The following is a 21,422-nucleotide window of genomic DNA, read 5'->3' as shown; positions in this document are numbered from 1 at the left end:
TATAGCATGTATATATATATATATGTATATACATATATAAAATAACAATTTCATTATATGGATTCAACTTGTGCCCCCCCGCTAGACTAGTCTGTGGTTTACCCGTTACTGTGACACCAGTATCAGCCATGGAAGATAGTTTGTTTGTTTCATTCTAAGCTATCCAGCAAGGTTATTTTCATTTATGTTGTTTTTCTCTGCACAGTGTAGAGTCTTGTTGTGATGAGAGGGATGGAGGTATTTAATAAAAATCTTGCTCGCTGGAGAATAGCTACAGAAGTCCTGTCACAAGTTAATCGAGAGGATCACAGCTGGCCACGGATGTCGATGCTGCATTCGGGCTGTGAGTAAACAACTTGTGTCTTACTTTAGGCTGTCTGGAGGTATGGACAGCTATCAAAGCTACTAAACATCACATTAACAACGATGTACAAATGACAGTCGGAGACAAATACATATTTGAAATGATTTATTCACGTTTGCAATGTTTTGAACAGACATCCCCAGTCACCTCATTGTCATTTTGTAGTCCTCGCTGTACGCGTCCGGATATCGGCATCGCAACCACAACCTCACACACTGATACTGAATGTGCATCAAAGTGTTCCTATGGAGCCAAATATGCCAAAAGATAAATGTAAACAACAAAAGAAGCGATCGAAATGTGTATTTCCTGGCTATTCGACAATGGCTCCTCAAAGTACACGCCCCATTCCTACCGTTGACTTAACGTAACGACTTCCCCGGTGTAACCAGTTAAACGGTAACACCGGAACCGGTTCTCGGTACCCAACCCTAAGTAGGACACACCTGCTTTTTAAAAAAGTAGTCCACCTTTTTATTTCATGGGAAAGTTTTTCAATTACATATACATGAGGTATTATTCCTACATTGGTGTTGCTTTGTGTCATCCAAAGAGTAATTTATTGATGTTCCCCATCGTGGTTTAAAACAAACCTTACTGCGATAGTGTTTTCGCTTATTTCCTCAAATATTTCCTCTAGTTTTACAGTTCCTCCCTACAGACAAAACACAGGGTTAAGTCGAACTTTCACATAACCTGTTTGCATACATTTATTTGTATTTTTTTATTGTATCTTATTAAGCTGTCTTTGTCTCTTTTATTGCTGTAACAAATGCAAATGTCCCCTCTGTGGGACGAATAAAGGTATTACGATTCTGATTAATATTAATTCTAATTAATATAAACTGCTTTAGGTTATCTAATCATGAACTTATAAACCATCCTGCTATTGTATTATATTTGTGCATACATAGCCTGTATGGAATTGTGAAATGGAAAGGTAACACAGTTGGTTTACTCAAGTACTTTTTTATGATTTGTATCTTACTTCTTCTGCTCTTTTGAGAGTGAAAACACTCCACTAACTTCTCAAAACCCCTGAACAATCCCCGTGGGCCTTTGTGGGACTTCCTGATCCCACAGTGAGGGAAAACTGGTTTAAATTACCCTACAGTAAAGATATCACGTTTACTTTTAACAAATTACAATACACTGAATTTAGGTTCCGTGAAGGATCCGAATGCAGCCTTCACCTCCGGTATGTCAACCCACAGACACCAACACCAGAGAGATTTATTGATCCAACCATGAAATATAATTAGATCTAATTTACTTGGAATGAAATTACTAATTATTATTAGTATATCAAGTAATCAAAGCATCATGCCGTGCAGGATTTAATTGAATTGTTTACTGATCGTGTGGTTGTTATAGAATGAAATGAATATGTAACAGCTGCAGGTATGTGTGAATACCGTTGGCAAGGAAAATCTCTGAGACTACCACATTTGTCTTCTGAGGGCCTCGGGTGTGCATCTCAATGAACCTGTCACCATCAATCATTCACCAAGCTCGAAACTGTGTACTTCTTCTTACCTCCTATAAATAGCTGACATATCAAGCATTTCAGATCATGTCTCATGATGCCTCTTTTTGTTGTTGTCCCTAAGCTTACCTAACTTCCAAACATCCCACAGGAAATAAACTTAGTCACAAAGTTAAAGGTAAATAGAGTTCAATGTAGGGACACAGATATTAAATTCAGATGTTTTTTGATCCAAACTACACATTTTTAAAGTATTATTTATATCTTAACTGTAAAAATTACATTATTTAAATATCAGTTTTTAACATCAGATTCCCATAAAGCTGTAAACTGTGTCATACACACTCAAAAGATACAAATATTTGGCAGGGAAATAAAACATCAACTCCCACGAAAACGGTTTAATTGACTCCTCAAACATTATTTACACAATTCCAGAAGAACAACAAGTGCCAGATGACAAACAATGAAAAAGACTCTTCCAAAACTAAATGAAAACTTTAAATAAAAGTAGAAGACACTAGTCTATATCGAAAATGAATTGTCTAAATATGTTTAATAAACCAAGATGTACAGTATACAGGATAGGAAAGTGCTTCTCCTATATAGTTTGTGTTATTTGAAACACCTGCAAAAACATCTCTGCTTGTTTGACTGTTTACTTTCCGATGGTGACATTTTGTTCTTTATTTCCCTCTGAAATAGTCAAGAGGCGGTATAAGGCAGGACTAGTCAGCGCCATGATCGATGCCTTAGAATTATCTGCAAAGTGCACTTCAGGACCCGATAAGTCAACAACTTCCTTGATTTTACATTCTGGTTTGGAAACTATGCTCCAATAGTTTGCTAACAACGAATGTGACTTCTTGGGACTAAATGTGGCGTGGACCATGATGCTGAAAACACGCGCATTCCTTGTGCAATTTTAAGAGAAGTATTTTAGTCGCAGTCTTCTTTTCATCAAATCAGTCCCAGTGAGGTTTCTGAATGTGCACTGCAGGCCAGCAGAGTGCTTTTGTTGATTCCTGTGGCACTTAATGAAGTGCACAAAGACGGCGAGTACTGCATTATAAAGGAGGATGTTTTATTTTGAAGGCATCAGTGGCTATTATCTGAAAGCTTGTACTGTTATTTTGTGTGTATTTTGTGCATTATCCTTATAGCAGATGCAGTAAGAGATTTCAGACACACTCTTCACTTGGCTCCAATGTGTCGAGAGAAACTCCATCACAGATAACAAGATCAGAAGGCATTTCAAACTTTGGGCCGGCATCCAGCCCACAGTTACACAGTAGGATAAGTCAATATGTGACATCAGACTATTATATTTCGGCTTGAGGCTAGGCTGTTAGGCAACAGTCTCTGTCCTGTATTGCAGCTATATGGTGCTTTACAAGTAACACACTGTACATGAACTCCAGCACTATGCAACCTCTATAACCCTTTTTAAGGTTTAAAGGGGGCAGAGCAAGTACAAAACTGCAAGGCAACAAAAAGACATTCAGAAGTTAACTTTGTTTCTGCTACAGCTGCAAAATAACTGTTTTTTTTTGTTTTGTTTTTTTTTAAATGCAGTAGCGCCGTTTCTGGAGCATTTTACAATGATATTCACAAAATACCACAGCAACAAGTTGGCCACTGCTAAATGTAAAATTCATATACAAAAATCACAGGTGAATGATGTTCTTAACGTGGAAATATGAATTATACAAAAGCACTGTGACAGCAACTGGCTTGCTCAAATAAAAAGACACACAATGAGGATTTGACTTCTGAAATGTGAGGCTGTTAAGAGTTTGGAATGCATTATTAGTTAAAAATGTACTGGAAATTAAACAGCAAACCACCCACATATACAGCAGCTGTCACACTAACGTAACAGTTTCACATTCACAAGCAGTTTAAGGTAAGGCTTTTCTACCACCAAAATGATTACGACTCAAATAACATAATACATTCCTCAATTGTCTAGTCTTTTTTCAATACATTCAACTACTATTTTGTCTGTTTTCACTTTGTTTTTATCCCAGCTCTATTCCCTGTGTGTCTGTAGATTGGTCAAGCCAGGCTGTGTCAGTGAAGGCACTATAGAGGAGAAATTACTGCATCACAACTAGACTGACACAGACTACATCAGAACAATTTCTAATACATTACTACATGACATTTTGAATTTGTCCATGTCAGCTAAATATTCATCCATTGACAGAAATAGAGTTGGACTAAACTTCACTTCAGCTCAGTACATTTCAAAATATAGATCTATATATAATTGTACAATATCTTATAACATTGTAATACAAATTGATTGTTTAATCAATTTGACATTAATTAGTTTGTATCATTTGGATTTTTTTGTGTTTGATTTATAATTTCACTCTTTCACTCTGATGTATTGAACTGACTGAAGAGAAGTGGTAGTCCCCCAACAGGATTTAAAACTAAGCCCCATCACCAACTAAACAAAGACACACAGACAAAACAAGAACACACACACACAGTGACATCAGTGGCCCCCTGAACACACATTGGACCATACATCCTAGGATTATAATCATACACTATTTTCCTTGGCAGGGGCAGGAAATACAATGGTACTTATTGAAGCCCCCTGTTATACATCTATCCTGCATTTCTAACGCAGACAATACAAAAATGATTTAATTAAGTGACTGTTGCCAATGGATTTTTAAAAGCATATTGGTGTCTCAAACAATGACAGAATGAGCTAAATAAAATCCACTTATACGATTTCAGTAAAAGGTTAGACCTCTACAACATCAATAACTTTCACTGGTTTATATTCACATTGAATTACTAGAACTAGATAGTATCCATAGAAAAAGGTAGTTCAATACTTTTGCCATTTCATGGTTGATTTGAGATTAAATCTCTTTTATGTCCACTTTCATGATTTAGTTTAAAGTGGAAAGATGGTCTAATTGTTTCAATAATTTCCTTTGTAGTAACAATCCTAAAACCCCCTTTGATTCTCTTATATTTACTCCCCACATATATGCACACACCAGACTGAACATACACACACACACACACACACACACACGCACGCACACGCACACGCACACAGCTCTACTCGGGCCTCACAGTAATTTAGCTCTACAGATAGAGCCTAACAGTGAGATTGCCACTTTCTTGCCGGTTGCTGATCCAAGCTGTCATGACCATTGCTGCTTTAGGAGGAGTTTAGCAGGTTGCTAAGGACTGCAAAAAGAAAGAGAAAATGTCAAAAAATGGCAGATGATTATATGTGTTTCATCTTTGTATCTACGTGTGTGTGTGTGTGTGTGTGTGTGTGTGTGTGTGTGTGTGTGTGTGTGTGTGTGTGTGTGTGTGTGTGTGTGTGTGTGTGTGTGTGTGTGTGTGTGTGTGTGTGTGTGTGTGTGTGTGTGTGTGTGTGTGTGTGTGTGTGTGTGTGTGTGTGTGTTACCTTGGGGATCTGCCTGAGCCCCTTCAGTATCAGCTTTGCGGGCAGCTTCAGGATCAGCTTCTATGCACAGATTGACAAAGTCAGACCGAAGCAAAAACGCAGTAAGAAAAAAGTGAAGGAATAAAGTCATCACGTCAGTTTGGATTTCTCAAGCATTTAGTAAGTTAAACACAACTACAGTGTGACAGTGAAAGCACCCAGGGGGTTGTAAATATGTCTAGGCTCTAATTGACTAATTCCCTTTAGTGAGGGAGCATCCTTCATATTCATAAATACCAAATATATGAAAAGGAGAATATATAATTTACTTTATTTGAACATTTGATAAATACTATAGTCAGAGTAAAATCCTTTTTCTGAATCTGACTTTTGCCCTACATCACTTGAGCTGAATGGCCTACTGCTGATGTTGACTGTAAATTCAAACTCTGCTGAATTGGTAGTATTGGTATGCAGGATGTGTGAGAGTGGACAGCAATTGACGACACTAAGGGATCAAGCTGAGTCTGCTATGTCTCAGAGAAAGACTGCTGACCTCCAGAACTTGTGATATTCAGACCCAAAGTCACACACTAAGATGCCCCACCTGTCCTGAAGTTGAAAAAACTAAAACAAACGTGTGACTGGATATGCTGGCAGCTTGAGTCTAAAGACATTTTTGTATAAGTGCTGTCATTCAAAACATATCAGGCCTTGTTTACCGCAGTTAGGCATCATATTATTTGTTAGTCAGTGTGATAATTACCTTGTCTGTTTTTGAAGCACAGTTTCTTCTTTTGGTATGTGTAATATCCAGTAGCAGCTCCCACTATGGCCACACCGATTGCACTCAGGATGCCTGCGACAGAGCCGGAGCTGGCCTCTGTAGGAGACAAACAAACAAACAAACAAAGATAATGATGACAGTGCATACTAAACATACTAGTGTTTATGATACAAATGTGACTCCTGTGTTGAATATTTGCCAGTGTAGCAGCGCAAGAGATTGTTATATTCAGCCTTAAACCTGGCTGCCACTTTGCAGTTGAGAAATGGCACGCAGCAGTGAGGCTCAATGACACGAGACTTGAGCGATGCATCATCTTTTCACAGCATTTTCTGATTCCATTTCTCTTGCCTACCCAATAATTAAGACTCTTGAAAGCATTCACAGTTAAAGAATAGATCCGTCTGCACTCCGCACCTGTAACCCAGTTACCATGCCAACACGGATCTGAATAGTTTTCGTGCTGTGTCATCGCAAATACCTCTCATAGTCTGTGAAAGGCACACGGACAAATGCACCACTGAGTAAAAGCCATTTATTCAACTCCAAAATAAGTACAAATAATGGCAAATGATAGTGCACTTATATGATGTGACATACGATGCTCGAGTCTAGTGTAAATAGCATAACAATCATTTTTTAATCATATGCTTACTATTTTATAGTATATACTTTATACAGTTTATAGTAGGTATTTTAAATAACTAATGATTTAACTCACCAAACGCCTGTGATCTACACTATGTTACAATACATGTTATGTTGCATTAATCAGGGTTTAATACATTGCCAGAAGAAAGCCATCAGAATTATGGTTATATTTTATGACTTTATTAAGCATCTAAAATCTTCTGAATTGGCTGTAAATGATGAAGATAGAATACAAGATTAGAGACTTTGTTGCATGAATTATATCTGTAGATATATTATTTACAATTTTGACCTAAATATATACAAATCAAATCAGAAAGAATAGATAAGGTAATTCAAAAATCAGGATAGGCTGGAGTGGAAGAGAACAAAGGAATACATGATGTTGTAATGAGTCAGCAACTTAAACAGGTACGCATGACAACTAAAGGAGTGCATCCAAGTTATGATGAACACAGTTAAAAAAAGGAGAACAAATAGGGAGTGGTATGAGTCAGAGAACCTGCGTGACTCGAGATACATGAATCAGGAGGAAATGAAGTGGAATAAATCGGGAGAAGATAGTGAGTCACTACAAGGAAGTACATACACACATACAGTAGATAAACTGACAGACAGCGCTGACAGACATTTTATCACTGGAGACTTTCTGCCAATTGAAGGTCCAATCACTCTAATAGCCTGATTATCATTGATTAAATATAAAAAGGCAGTTATTCAAGTTTAAAGAAAAGTTTGGGAAATGTCCTACAGCATCGGCAGCAACACCACACCTGCTTAGGGCCCTAAGGTTATGAAAACAGGGGACTGCTTGTTTAGGGTATGTTTAACGCAGTGCATGGGTGGCTGGGTAACTGTATTCAAAACAAAAAAAGAGGGATAGCTCACCTTGGGCTTCAGGTTTTTCCGCTGTAGAACAGAGAACATATATATACCGTTAGTAACATGAAACACCATGTACATACTGGTAAAAGCCTATAGGAGTTACACATTGACTGTGAACCTAGGTACTGTTTATTTAAACATGCACAAACAGGCACCAGTTTTCCTACGGTCTGATAAAAGGGAACCGTACTACTTCCGAGCTTCAGAAGTAACACTTGGACAGATGTGTGTAGCGTGACTACACTTCACAATGCTTTTTCAGAGGAACGGTTTCAAACAGTGTTCAATCTATAACAATATGGAGAGGTATTTTCTGCTGAGACTAGTATCCTGTTTGTACTGTCAGTGGCATGCCAGCAATATCCTGTGTGCTTCACCAGTTTCCAGAACTACTGGACTGACGCAGGCTTGATGGGACTATTTATTTTTATATTTTTTGATCATGAACACAAAAAGGTCTTACCTTCTCCTAAGGCGTCTGCAGCATGTGCTACAAGAGAAAGAAAGACACGTGTTTAGAGAAGGATAGGGGAAAAAGGCAAAATCATTTCATGTCTGAATGTGTTGATGATGCAGGTTAAGCACGGAAAGCGGAGAAGAAAAAGGGAGGATCAAGAGTATTTTCTTTGAGGTGGTTTATTCCTCAGTCATTAAAAGGCCTAGGGTTTTTGTCCTAACCGGTTTCGAAACGCACATATGAAATGTCCTTTCTGTACACCAATAGCTTCCTTTATGATATCAGAGGGAGACAAACAAACACTCTTTGTGGCCCGCGCTGAACTTTGATCTGCGACATAATGCAAAACAAACTCCATTATCTCCTTCTTCATTGCCTGCCTGCCTGCCTGCCTGTATAAGCCTGTGATGTCATTGCTGCCCTCTACCTGCTTCAACTTGACAAATCCACTAATAACAGAGCACTAAAGGAAAGCGCCCTTTAACTGAATTATAATGATTATACTGACATAGATGAATCAGCTTTTAGATGGGGGGGAAAGGAGGAAAAATCAGTTGCTGTTTTTCTCGGTGAGAGTAAAACAATTCAATCCATTCTCTTGTCGTGGGAAACAGAGATCCTAAAATGAGAACAGCATTTTTGAAGATCCAAGGGAATATGTTTAAAAGCACAGTTTATGAGGCACAAGTGGCCTTGTCCTACGAAACACTCTGTGGAGGTGTGACTTTGTAGATGTGATGGCTGCAGGCGGTGCAGCGATTGGTGGCAACTTCACCATTTTATATCATTTTTTATGGCATCTTTTCATTCTTACAAAAAAAAACCGTTTAATTACTCTTAGCATATCATTTTACTCGCAACCTGTCTTACCTATTCTTGCCTTATGATTTTGATTTTATTTCAGGGTATTTAGTTTTCACTTAAAATGCAATTGTTTAAAAAAAATGTATTGACTTCATTGCAATCCTAAAATGTTTTACAACCTGTTTCCTCAATGTAAAGCATTTTCTAAATTTGTTTTGAAACGTGCTGTATCAATAAAAAAACGTTAGCTCAATGTCTCAGGATATATGGATTTAATACACTGCTGTATTTAAAAAAAGGAAAACAAGACAATAACTCCCCAGAGAGCAATGACTGGTCTTACGAAGTCATTTTGTTAAGCTGCTTTTTTTCAGCATAAACAAATAAATCACATACAGTATATTATAAAATGTCCTATCCACTTCCTGTTCACATGTATTTCTAAACCAGAAGTTTAGGGTTACCAGCTCAACGTATAAAACCCTTTATGTCAGTAGAGGTTTTGTCCAGAGTGGAGATAACTCACCTCCAGATCCCATACTGCGGCTTTTTCCTGAGTTTTCCTTTGCATCATTTTCTGTCAGAGCATCTTCCAGGTCAAAACTCTCTGAAAAAACATTAAGGCATCATTGGTGACGAAAATGCAATTTCAATCCCTGTAGGGAAATTCACTTTTCACCACCGCACCCAGAGAGATATCTTCCAGATGTTCACCAAAAGCATGTCATCTCTTTAACACACGATACTTCACTGTTGCATGTTAATCTTACTTAATAAAAACATCAGCTATAATGGGAACCCTCCCCACTTCAGTCCCGCATGGCTCCTATAGTTAATACCCTGCAGAGCTGTCCTGGAAAGGAACTGTGAAACTCTACCTGCTCTCAGGGTGTGACTGTTATCCTGTGAACAAGTGTTGACTTAGATGTTAAGGATAGCATCTGTCAGGAACAATACCTTAACCTGACTCTATATTTCTGGGGGAAACCCCAAGTGACGTATTAAACATGTGGGACTACAAAACCGTTTTAGGCTGGGCAGGGATCAGTTCATTATTTCAGATAGAACCTAAGGGGAATCATTTTCCAGTGACCTTCTTTCACCTTAAATAATTATTGATATGAAAACATAATGAGTAAAAGTGCCCTCTGATACACAAGCACCTTTTGTCACTGATAAGTAATGAAACCATTTTTTGAGCCAAGCTTTACTCTGATACTCTCATTCTCCTGCGTTTATTAACCTCACAACCTTCTCCCCTCTCTTTGCCCTTGCATACCCCTGCATCTCTTTTTTTACTTTACCTTTTACCTTACACAACAACCCCTCCCCCTGTACTTTTCTAATTTCTCTCCTTTCTTAATCCTTCTTTCCATCTATCAACTCTTTACCTCCTGTCACCACCGTGCAATAACGTTCGGTGCCAGTTATCATATGGAAGAAACCTTCCACAGCAGCCCCTTCCTGCACCCCCCTTCCTTAGTTGTTAGCATGACTCCGAGGGGAGATAATGACCAGCCAAACATAAAATTACTATTCTTGAGTGACAAAGAGGAGTATGTCCTGCTATAAAGCAGGTAAGGACAAACAACAAGCATACTTTGGACAGGAAATGCTGAAATGAGCGCAGAGAGAATACCATTGTAGGTGCGACACTTCCAGACACTTCCACCCCTAATTAAATCTGGAGGTAAAATTGTGGGGGCCAATATCCCACCTCATAACCTTTTTTAAAAAATACATCTGTTTTACATTACTATGTTCAGAAAATGGGGAGTTGCAGCAACATGATACACGATACAGCATCTCATGAAAGCAGGTCATGTGTATGTTTAAAGGACTGATAGCAGAAAACTGTTTCATGGGTATTTCGAGGGTTCAGTCATGACACAGTGGGAATCTTATACGTTTGGACACATTAAAGTAGGTTCAGAGTTATGGGAAATAAGAAAACATGTTTAGTCAATTAAGATTAAATACTGAGCTGAGATGAAAACGTTCTCGCTTTAAACACAACTGCTAATCATTTATTGTGATTTTCTAGCTTTCATATTCTAATGACATGTAATGCTTTAATGGGGATTTCAACATTACCAGCTGCCGCAAGTGTAATTTAAGAATTTAGTTCTGGGGATTCCATTTATTGCAGTAACTGAAAATAACTGGTTTTAATTATGCTCTTGTTTGATGAAAGAGCAGCTGAGTCATACTTAGCAATGACTTGTGGTGTGCCGGAGTTATTTGTTTAGCTGTGTTAGACTTAGCTCCAGAAAGGTTGAGGTTTATATAGGAGGTTTATTTAAGGTTCTTTGGAAAATGCAGAAATTAAAGAGGAGAGAAGTAACAAAATATATTTTTACCTTTCGCAGGAACAATTGTGTCAACTTCATCTGTTGGTAGAAACAAAGAACAGAATCAGTGATGCAAACATCTAAAAAACAAAGTCTAGTTGGACACCTTTATCACGAGCTCTACAAATGTGTAACACTCATCTGTTTTTTATCTTAAATAAAAGCATCAAAGCTTGCTGAATAGTGTTTACAAAGAGGATATATGTGAATATCTACTTTCTCCATATTAAACTGCTTATTACACTGAACAAAAATATAAACGCAACACTTTTGTTTTTGCTCCCATTTTTCATGAGATGAACTCAAAGATCTAAAACATTTTCTTTATACACAAAATAACCATTTCTCTCAAATATTGTTCACAAAACTGAAAAAATCTGTGATAGTGAGCACTTCTCCTTTGCCGAGATAATCCATCCCACCTCACAGGTGTGGCATATCAAGATGCTGATTAGACAGCATGATTATTGCACAGGTGTGCCTTAGGCTGGCCACAATAAAAGGCCACTCTGAAACGTGCAGTTTTGCTTTATTTGGGGGGGTCTGGGGGGGTCCGAAAACCAGTCAGTATCTGGTGTGAGGGGTAGGGTTAGGGGTAGGGTTAGGGGTAGGGGTAGGGGTAGGGGTATGGGTAGGGTTAGGGGTAGGGTAATGTTGTGAATTGAGTGGCCCATGGTGGTGGTGGGGTTATGGTATGGGCAGGCGTATGTTATGGACGACGGCCACACAGGCCACTCGATTCACAACATTACCCTAACCCTACCCCTAACCCTAATCCTACCCCTCACACCAGATACTGACTGGTTTTCGGACCCCCCCAGACCCCCCCAATAAAGCAAAACTGCACGTTTCAGAGTGGCCTTTTATTGTGGCCAGCCTAAGGCACACATGTGCAATAATCATGCTGTCTAATCAGCATCTTGATATTCCACTTCATGAATTCAAGTGTCCATATTGTGTCTTTAATACATACCTCAAGATACCTACTCTGTCCCAAGTGACTTGGAGCAAATAGCTATCTCTAAGTTCTTACCTACAGTCTCAAGGCTGCATTCTGTACCAGAGTCATTAGAAACAGGCATGGACATTTTTGCTTTCTTGATTTACTGTATAGTAGTTGCATGGGGATCATATTACATTGTTTCCATATGAGGTTATACACACAAAACAATCCACAGTATATTCTCACCTGGGTCCTCCACTTTTGGTTCCTCTTCAGCTGGTTTTGTTGCTTCAGCAGCAGGGTCTGTTGGCTTCTCCTCAGTCTCTGCTGCTGCCCCAGGTCCACTCTATTACAATGTATCAAATATAAACACAAAGGATACGCCAGGAACTTCTCAAATTATTGCAGCTTCTGAAAAATGTGTGTTATACACTGGCTGTCGGCAATTATACATAATCAGAATGTAGATGTTAGGTTTAAATAAGACTTTGTAACGGTGCTACTGACCTCCTCCTGAGTGGGTGCTTCAGTAACGCTTGGGGAAGCTTCCTCTTCTGGTTCCTCAGTCTTTGGAGCCTCAACCTCTGGATCAGCTGCAGGTGCTGGAGCTGAGAGAGAAACAGATGGGGGGGAGTTTAGATCACTCATTTATTTGTATTGTCCATATTCTATGACATGGGATCAAATGGAATGGCTGGTTTTGTGGCACTTGTTATTGCATGTTGCCAGGCAGGTTCAAAAAAGCATTTTGCCTAATCTGCACATTGACAAGGTGTATAGTAGCAACAGTTAATAGAAAGACATCTCGCAATTGAGATTGACCTGTTTCTTTATCAATCAATTACATTGACTACATTTTTTTTTAATGGTACAATCGCTGTTGCTTCTCAGTATGATTATTATTAGTCAAGCTGATGTTGGAGATCAGCATCGAATTGAAGGAGAACAACAAGTAAAAACAACAATAATAAAAACTGTTATTTGGGAGAAAAGAACAGTGTGCAAACTCTTGGTTATGGTTTATCAAATATCAAGCAGCATCCCGAGAAGGAAAAACAGGTCTGCATGTATTTGCAACGTTTGGTGTGTGTGGGTGTTTCTGAATTCCCATCTTCACCACTTCCTCGGAAATCTCTCTCTTTATCAAAGGTGCACTGAGGCACAACATTCTACTTTAGATGCCAGCAGATGTCTCACCAGTGTACGGATTGGGCTTTTGATAAAACATAAAACATCAAGTGTTGATTTTATTCTTGATTTAAGTTAACATTTTATTGTTAACTTTTTATTTGGGAACAGGAAACAGTGAGTAGAATTGTTGGTAGGGTAGGGTTATTATAAAAGTAAAGAAAAATGAGGACATTATATGCTTTTGCGTCAGATTAATCATCAGAAAAAAACATTTCTGTATTTCCTTGTGCATATGTGAACACCAGTGGATCACCTGGTGTTGCTGCAGCGGCTTCTGTCTCTGTGTCGGCTGGATCAGCGGATGCTGGTTCTACTTCACCAGCCTCAGGAACCACAGTATCATCGGCTCCGGCTTCAGGTTCAGCAGGAGGCTCAGGCTTGGCTTCTGTTTCCTATATTAAACACGAGTAATACATATTTAAAAAATGCATTTACATAAAAGAAAAAAAGATATTTAACATAAAAGGCCCTCAGGTGATTTGGTTTTAAGATTAGAGCATATTTGTTAGTGCTTCACCATATCAGTTTTTTTAACCAAGCAGCACAACTGATATGCAAACTGGAGCTTTGCTGAAACACAAAACACAGTCTGAAAAGGGCTGCCATTGACGTTATGTTTCATAACTCTTTCAATGCCCACCTTGAATGTACATGAACAACATTCAGCCATTTGATATGACACAGCTTCTCAAATATCTGCCTGAAGAAGATTAAGAACTATATATTCTCTAGACCTCAATGTACTAAATGCAGGTTGCAAAGAGGCACTGCTTTCCAGAAACACGGCACAGCTCAGATCACTTTTTGTACATTTGTATATATTTAGTCAGTAATGCTGTTTTCAGAACACCCAAACATTTTCCTGTGTGCTATTTACCAGACAAGATAAGAGTTTGGAGTGATGAAGAAAGTTTGCAATCATCAAAAATAACCTTTGTGAACTATACCCCCTTTTATATGCGTCTCCCATACATCATCTGGACCTGAAATTATGTAACTTTTATATGTTTCTGTTTTAAGAGCAAGTGTTATTTAATTTTTGACCATATTGGGTTCTTTGGAGGTTGTTGATCACCGGGAGAACTCTAGCGAGATAAACACAGATTGATCATCCAAAGAAAACAAATCAACAGAAACAAAAATGTTCTTTACGTCGGCTGCTTTGTCAGTTTCCACCGTGGCTACTTCTGGTTCTGCTTCAGAAGCTGCTTCTGGTTCTGCTTCAGGAGCTGCTTCTGGTTCTGCTTCAGGAGCTGCTTCTGGTTCTGCTTCAGGAGCTGCTTCTGGAGCTGATTCAGGAACTGCTTCTGCATCAGGAACTGCTTCTGGGGCTGCTTCAGCAGCTGCATCTGCGGCTGCTTCTGGTTCAGGAGCTGCAGCTGCTTCAGGAGCTGCATCATCTACACAAAATGTAAAAGAATAATTAAGAAGGAAACACATATCCAGTCAAAGGCTGACTACTGGTACATATCAAGTTAAAAAAGGGCAGAAAAACAAAACAAAAGGGCTGTCCGGGCTGCTTCAATACATACAATAAGCATACATCACACCACTGACAGAAGCCTGAGGAACTATAATTGTCTTTCTCTCAAGAAGAAAAGAGGCAGACATGGCAGACTAAAATATGACAATATGTCTCAATGACTCATACAGAGTTTCTTCTGCCTTTGAAGGCTTGCAACCTGGCACTACAACCCCTATAATTGACTGAATTGACCAATATGTTGTGCCCTTGCCTGTTCACAAACAAATAAGCCACACTTTTACAAGTCTGACCTAAAATAGAACCAATAGAAGAAAAGACTGGCAGTGATACACACACACACACAAAGAGCCACACCCTGCTCTGATTGGTTCCTGATGTGAACTCTCCAGCCACAAATGGATGACAGACGCATCGATCACGTCTCACCTGCCTCAACATCATATGGAGACTCAACCTCTGCACTGGCATTGCAGCTCTGTACTAATGAGAAAATGCAAAGCACATGTCTTTGTCATTCTGTGTGTGAGATGAGCATGGCGTTTGTGTGTGTTTAAGGCAGTGCTGTGAGATTCCCCTGTTGGATGTGAGAAGCTGAAACAGCGAAACTGTGCTCTAAGTTGAGCTGATTTCAGCAACACCCTGATGCTGGTTCTTCGGGATAGTACCAACCTTTAACAGGTATATACCATCTAGAAATAATGGTATGGGTGATGTTTTGCTTTCTGCTGTTCAAACTGGTTTGAAAAAGTGGAAAGTTATGTACAGGTATTTGGACCGAAACCCAACTAAAACACCTATAAATTCAAACATAAAGACGTAACAAAGAGAAATCAGAATCTTCAGGGGTTTTCTGCTGTGTATCACAACTATCTTCCATAAAATGTTCACTTCACATCATTCGTAATCAATTTTGAAGCCAGTTGCTTATTGTCATGTGAATTTCCAATGTAGGATCGCTGCCTTTGCCAAATGAGATTCTATCTCAGAGACGCCCTGAGGGAGGGCGGCAGGAACACATCTGAAGTATTTCCATCGCACTGTTAATTAAACCTCTGGAGGCAGGCCGTGCGATGTTTGGGACACCCTTGCTTCTTCCAAACACACACCCAAATCCATACAGACACTAGCATGGCTAAACACACACCATATGCACTTATGCACAGAAACATGAAGGGGTGACTTGCACAGATGCATGATCACTAATAAAAACAAGCTCTATTTGTTTTTCCCTTAATTCCTTTGGTTAATGTCACAGTATGAGCTTTGTATCAGTGGTAATCAATACTTAGTGCCATTCATGGTTTATTAAGAACCTGACAGCATCACAAACTAGGGCTGCTCGATTATGGAAAAATCATAATCTCAATTATTTGGGTCAATAATTGAAATCACGATTATTAAAAACGATTCTCCATTTACATTGAAAACATCCATTTATTGAATACAAAATGTGAACAGTATGTTTTTAACAGTTGATTACCCTGAACTTTAAGTATAATTCAACTGAAAAACAAATACAAAATAAATAAATAATCGTTTTATTTCGATTATGTTGTTTTCATAATCGTTGCAAGCCAAAATCGTAATTGCAATTAAAATACGATTAATTGAGCAGCCCTATCACAAACTGAAGAAACAGGACTGAATGTGTGAGTAAATGTGTTTGTGGTGAAGTTCAGGATTTTATCTTCATGACTTTCTTTGATATCTCAATCAAACAGGTGTTATCAAAGATGTAACGTAGCAAAACATTCAGCTTGTTGAACTAGTTTAGACGCCACACATGCATGTGTGTGTGAGGTATGTGGCTCTCATGTAGCATGTGATGTGGGTGTGTGTGTGAGGGAAACTGCCCCCCATACAAACTCTTTCTCTTGCCACTCCATAGAACATTCTGTTCCCATCCATCAGTTTGCCACTTCCTCCTCTAACTACCTCCGCTTCAAACACACCCCCTTACATCCCCCCACCCAACAACAGGCATGCGCACACGCACACATGTGTGTTTGTGTGTGTGTAGAAACCCATAAAAAAACCTTCTCCTCCCCCTTTGAGTCCAAACATACAAACAACCATATGTTCACACACACAAAAGTCAAGTTAACATTCACCCTCACCCTTGAGTAAGCGCTGTCCTGTTTTGTGTTAGTGCAGCAGTGAAACTAATTGTTGCACATCCAAACCCTCTCAGCCTTCCTTTTTGCTTTAAAGACTGTCTTCCCCCTTTCCTCTCTCTTTCCCTCTCCCAAACTCTTAACTCCCTTTGTTTCTTTGCCACTGCTTTCCCCAGGGGCTGATTAGTCATCTGTGTGTCTCTGACATGGCTGCACGCAATTGTATGAGACTGAACAGCATGTGCAGAGTTAAACTCTAAGAAAAGCTCCCCAAAGACGGACTCTTAAGACAAACCAGTTTATGCATGTGGGAAAACACGATACTGTCGGTTACATACTATTCTTTAGGAAAACTGGCTTACAAGTTGTTGATAGATTGACAAATACCCTCCATAGCCACTTTATCAGGTATACCTATACCTGTCAGGGCTGGGCAGGAAGGAGCTAGAACATTCTGGTAAGTTCTTCAAATGACACCACTTTAAAAACAGGAAAGACACTTATGCCATGTTACGATTTTACCATATATACAATCTTAAACTAAATATTAAACTTTAACTTCTCCGACATTGTCAATCAGAACTGAACATTATCATTAACACTGAAAACAGGAGGATACCAGTAGCATAGCTCTGTACATTAACATTTTACAGAACGTTTCAGGGTGCCTGACTATGTCTTGGCCGGGCACAACTCACTGTCGTTACTGTGAGTTACTGGTCCCCGTCTATACAGTCTATGCTCCTAGCCAGGCAATAGTCCAGCACATTAACCCCCTTAAAACTCCAAATTGCCTGTTTTTCGTGTGCAAAATAAACAAAAGAGATATAACTCACAAGCTTAAGAGGTGCCTGTAAGTGAGTGTATTATATAACCTTTGGACTGAGTCAGGCTGGCTGTTTCCATCCGTCTCCAGTCTTTGTACTAAGCAACGTTTTAAAAGCTAAGCATTACACTACCTCCTGTATTGCTGCACATCTCAAGCTTAATCTGTAACTGTCTTTTTTGCTGAAACAACCCTTATAATGCAGACAACTTTCCATTTCGTTGTTCTTTATGCTCCAGCAAGCAGGACTTTGACATCACTTGGGGTTACTTAATCTGGGAACCAACTTGTGCCAAAGCTGTTCCTGCAGACAAGTTAAAACAGGGTTTAAGGGATATATGTCACAGAATAAAACTAAAATTGATAGAAAACAAGTGAGCACTTTTAGCACGTAACATCATGTTAACGAGCTACTATGACAACAGCCAATACACCTTGGAGACGACACTTCAATCAATCAATCAATGTTTATTTATATAGCCCAATATCACAAATGTTACATTTGTCTCAGTGGTCTTCACAGTGTGTACAGAATATCAGTATGACAATACGACACCCTCTGTCCTTAGACCCTCACATCGTACAAGGAAAAACTTCCAAAGAAAACCCAGTTTAAAGGGAAAAATGGGAGAAACCTCAGGGAGAGCAACAGAGGAGGGATCCCTCTCCCAGGACGGACAGACGTGCAATAGATGCCGTGTGTAAATTGAAAAGATAATACATTGAACTTAAATGGTTAGCCTCTATAATGATTCACAGGCATCATGGGAGCTTTCATGCTGTAATAATGATTGATGCCAAAGGGTGACACATAATAAAACTGTTTAACTTGGCACTTGATAGCATTTCTGAGTACGCCTGATAAGTAAAAAGTACAATTATTTTTTTTGCAAACTACTAAACAAAGACGTTCATCTTTTTCAAATTCAATGCCCTTTGATTTGGCCAGTTATGAATGACAAAGGAAGAGCACCTTACGACACTTTCGGTTTCCTGCCGTGAGATTGTGTGAGATCGCCTGAGTGTGGTTGAACGGTCCTATAGCGTGTACAGACACCAATAACCAATCCTTGTCTCGTAATAGTACACCAGAAACTGTGTGTGCATGTGTGTCAGGTGATACAACAGCACCTCCATAGTGCATTGTTCTGTCAGATATGGCTCTATTGTGTGTTTGTAGGACAGAAAGTTCCGTGTTTACCCCAATCATGCACACCTTAAAACAGCCCCCATGGGAGCAGAGAGAGCGAGAGTGTGTCTGTGCATGTGTGACTCGATTTCACTTATCCACCATAAGAGAGATTTATGTGATGGTAGTTGATGGTGTAAACAAGGACAAGTCTGCACACAGTACACACACACACCTGGCACACATCACAATTCTTTCATCTACCTCTAAAACACACACACACACACACACACACACACACACACACACACACACACACACACACACACACACACACACACACACACACACACACACACACACACACACACACACACACACACACACACACACACACACACACACACACACACACACACACACACACACACACACACACACACACACACACACACACACACTATAACTGACTCATATTAATGATCACTCCCATACTCCCACATGTTCTGTATATTTATATGTATATTCCCACACTCTCTCACACAGATGCTGAGGGCCCTGGGGGAGTGTAAGGCGCGGAAACTAGTTGAGTTGTTGGGTGTTGTCTACAGCTGGAGCTGGATCTAGTTACGAGAAACTCCCTACACTTCACTTCTATAGCTTACACACATTGTGCATGATGTGTGCGCTGACCCAAGGACCCATCTTTTTTTCCCGTGTAACTATGTACTCCTTACATGCAAGCAAGCCAATACACCCGTGGAGATTTTCTGTGTCAAAGTACAGCAGCACATTGGGTTTTACAGTTTGGCAAGTTGAGAAAAAGTGTGTGTGTGTGTGTGTGTGTGTGTGTGTGCGTGTGTGTGTGTGTGTGATTAATCTTTTGTGGTTTGTACTCATACAAAATGAACCGGTAGAGTGAGAATACACCAGGTCTCATTGTAGTTCCCCAACTGAAATGTCGTTTGCATAATGGTGATGAATCTCACTGTATCAATGAATAGCTCTCTCACTCTATCCTTGATTGTATATCTGCTGTTTTTCCCTCTTAATCTGCTCCAACATTTTAGTTTTGATCTTCTTCCAACATCTTCCTATCTCTCCCTCCATCTCTCCAAGTGTCTCTGCTTTTCTCAATGCTTCCTTTATCTCCCTCCCTCTGAGTTTTATTGCTCTTGAGAAATCTGAAATCATTGCATGCGCCGCGGGGAAGGGCAGGGGCCCATGAGCCAGAGGAGGAAGAAGAAGGAGGAAGAAGAAAGAGGAAGAACAGATCAAAGTATGGAAAACGAAGATATGAAGAAAAAATTAGACTCACAAAGCATCAGTGATTCAATAAAGGGGAATAAAAAGAGCTGGAAAAATGGATGAAACAATTAAAAGAGGGGGGAATTCCCTATGTAAGGACAATCGGCCCACCACACCCCTTTGGGCCAATCTCATGTCCAGAAAGATATGGCCAGATTAAATGACACACCTATTTCACTGTTAATGCCTGGCCTGCAGAGCCGTGAAAAACGGAGAACAGAAGAAGAAGTAGGCAGAGCTGCCTCCATTCATTCAGCCAGAACAGATTGAAACAAGCAGATTATAGCTAAAGGTGAATTGAATTGGCATGCAGACGGGGAGGCAGACATACTGGCAAAAGACACTGGCGATTGCCCTCAGACAAACACATACACATTCTGATGGAGATGATCAACCCACTGATAGATAGATAGATAGATAGATAGATAGATAGATAGATGTGTGTGTGCGAATAAGAGCATGTAGTTTAAGGCTGGGCTGAATTAATTGGAAATGTAATCATACCTTGTGCCTTGGCGCTTGTAGCCAGCAGGCTTCCTAATAGCAGAATCCACAGGTATGACATCATGAGAACACGGTGTTCTGGCTGCAATTGAACCGGGGTTTAGATTCTCTTTCCTCTGCCTTCAAACAGGACAATGTACCGGCTCAGATGTTTCAGGTAGATCTGGAGGGCGTGCGTGTCGGCGTGCCGGTGGGTTCTTGCGCGTCGGATCAAACCCGTTGCGTTTCCAAGGTGCTCAATTGCTCTGCTCAGTGCGCGCCTCCGCGGATCTGTCGTCCTCTCCTTTTGTCTGGATTGGAAGAGAAAGGTCCAGTCTTTATTAAGGTGGGCGGGTCTCTTCTCCCAAATACGTACAGGCAGGGAGGCAGGAGCGCTGTGTACGGGCTGTCATGGCATCACACACATGTTTTTGCCGTTGCCATCCTGTTGCTAGAATGACTGTTGCCAACAAGGTATCTTCTTTATCGATACCGCCTGGTTAAACACAACATTCCATTGGCACAAACTCAGAATCAAGCATTCTTTTAATCAAGCCATTCATCGTCTATTCAGATAGCCTACTAAGCCACAGTGGCATGTTCCTCGGTGAAATTAAGCATTTTTTTCGTGGCTTCAAAATGGAATAGCCTACAATGATTATTGTAGTTAATTACTTTCTTACAACGTTATAGTTTACTCGGATTTATTAACATGTCAGGTTTCTGAAAA

The 21,422-nt window shown here is 39.7% G+C and overlaps 1 protein-coding gene across 1 annotated transcript; it reads right to left on the bottom strand.

Moving 5' to 3' along the window:
• Positions 1 to 454: 454 nt before the first annotated feature.
• Positions 455 to 21,022, bottom strand: LOC117466663 (uncharacterized). The gene is made up of 12 exons (XM_034110043.2): positions 20,714 to 21,022; positions 14,499 to 14,746; positions 13,600 to 13,738; positions 12,663 to 12,763; positions 12,402 to 12,501; positions 11,222 to 11,251; positions 9,388 to 9,468; positions 8,064 to 8,090; positions 7,604 to 7,624; positions 6,044 to 6,160; positions 5,299 to 5,358; positions 455 to 5,072 (listed from the first exon to the last, which is right to left on the bottom strand). The coding sequence occupies exons 1-12, from the start codon at positions 20,775 to 20,777 to the stop codon at positions 5,044 to 5,046; spliced, it is 1,017 nt and encodes a 338-aa protein (XP_033965934.1). The 5' UTR covers positions 20,778 to 21,022; the 3' UTR covers positions 455 to 5,043.
• Positions 21,023 to 21,422: the final 400 nt, after the last annotated feature.

This window comes from Pseudochaenichthys georgianus, chromosome 21 (genome assembly GCF_902827115.2).
Source record: "Pseudochaenichthys georgianus chromosome 21, fPseGeo1.2, whole genome shotgun sequence".
NCBI lineage: Eukaryota > Metazoa > Chordata > Actinopteri > Perciformes > Channichthyidae > Pseudochaenichthys > Pseudochaenichthys georgianus.
Note: the sequence above shows the minus strand (reverse complement) of the source record. Positions and strands in the feature narration are given on the sequence as shown.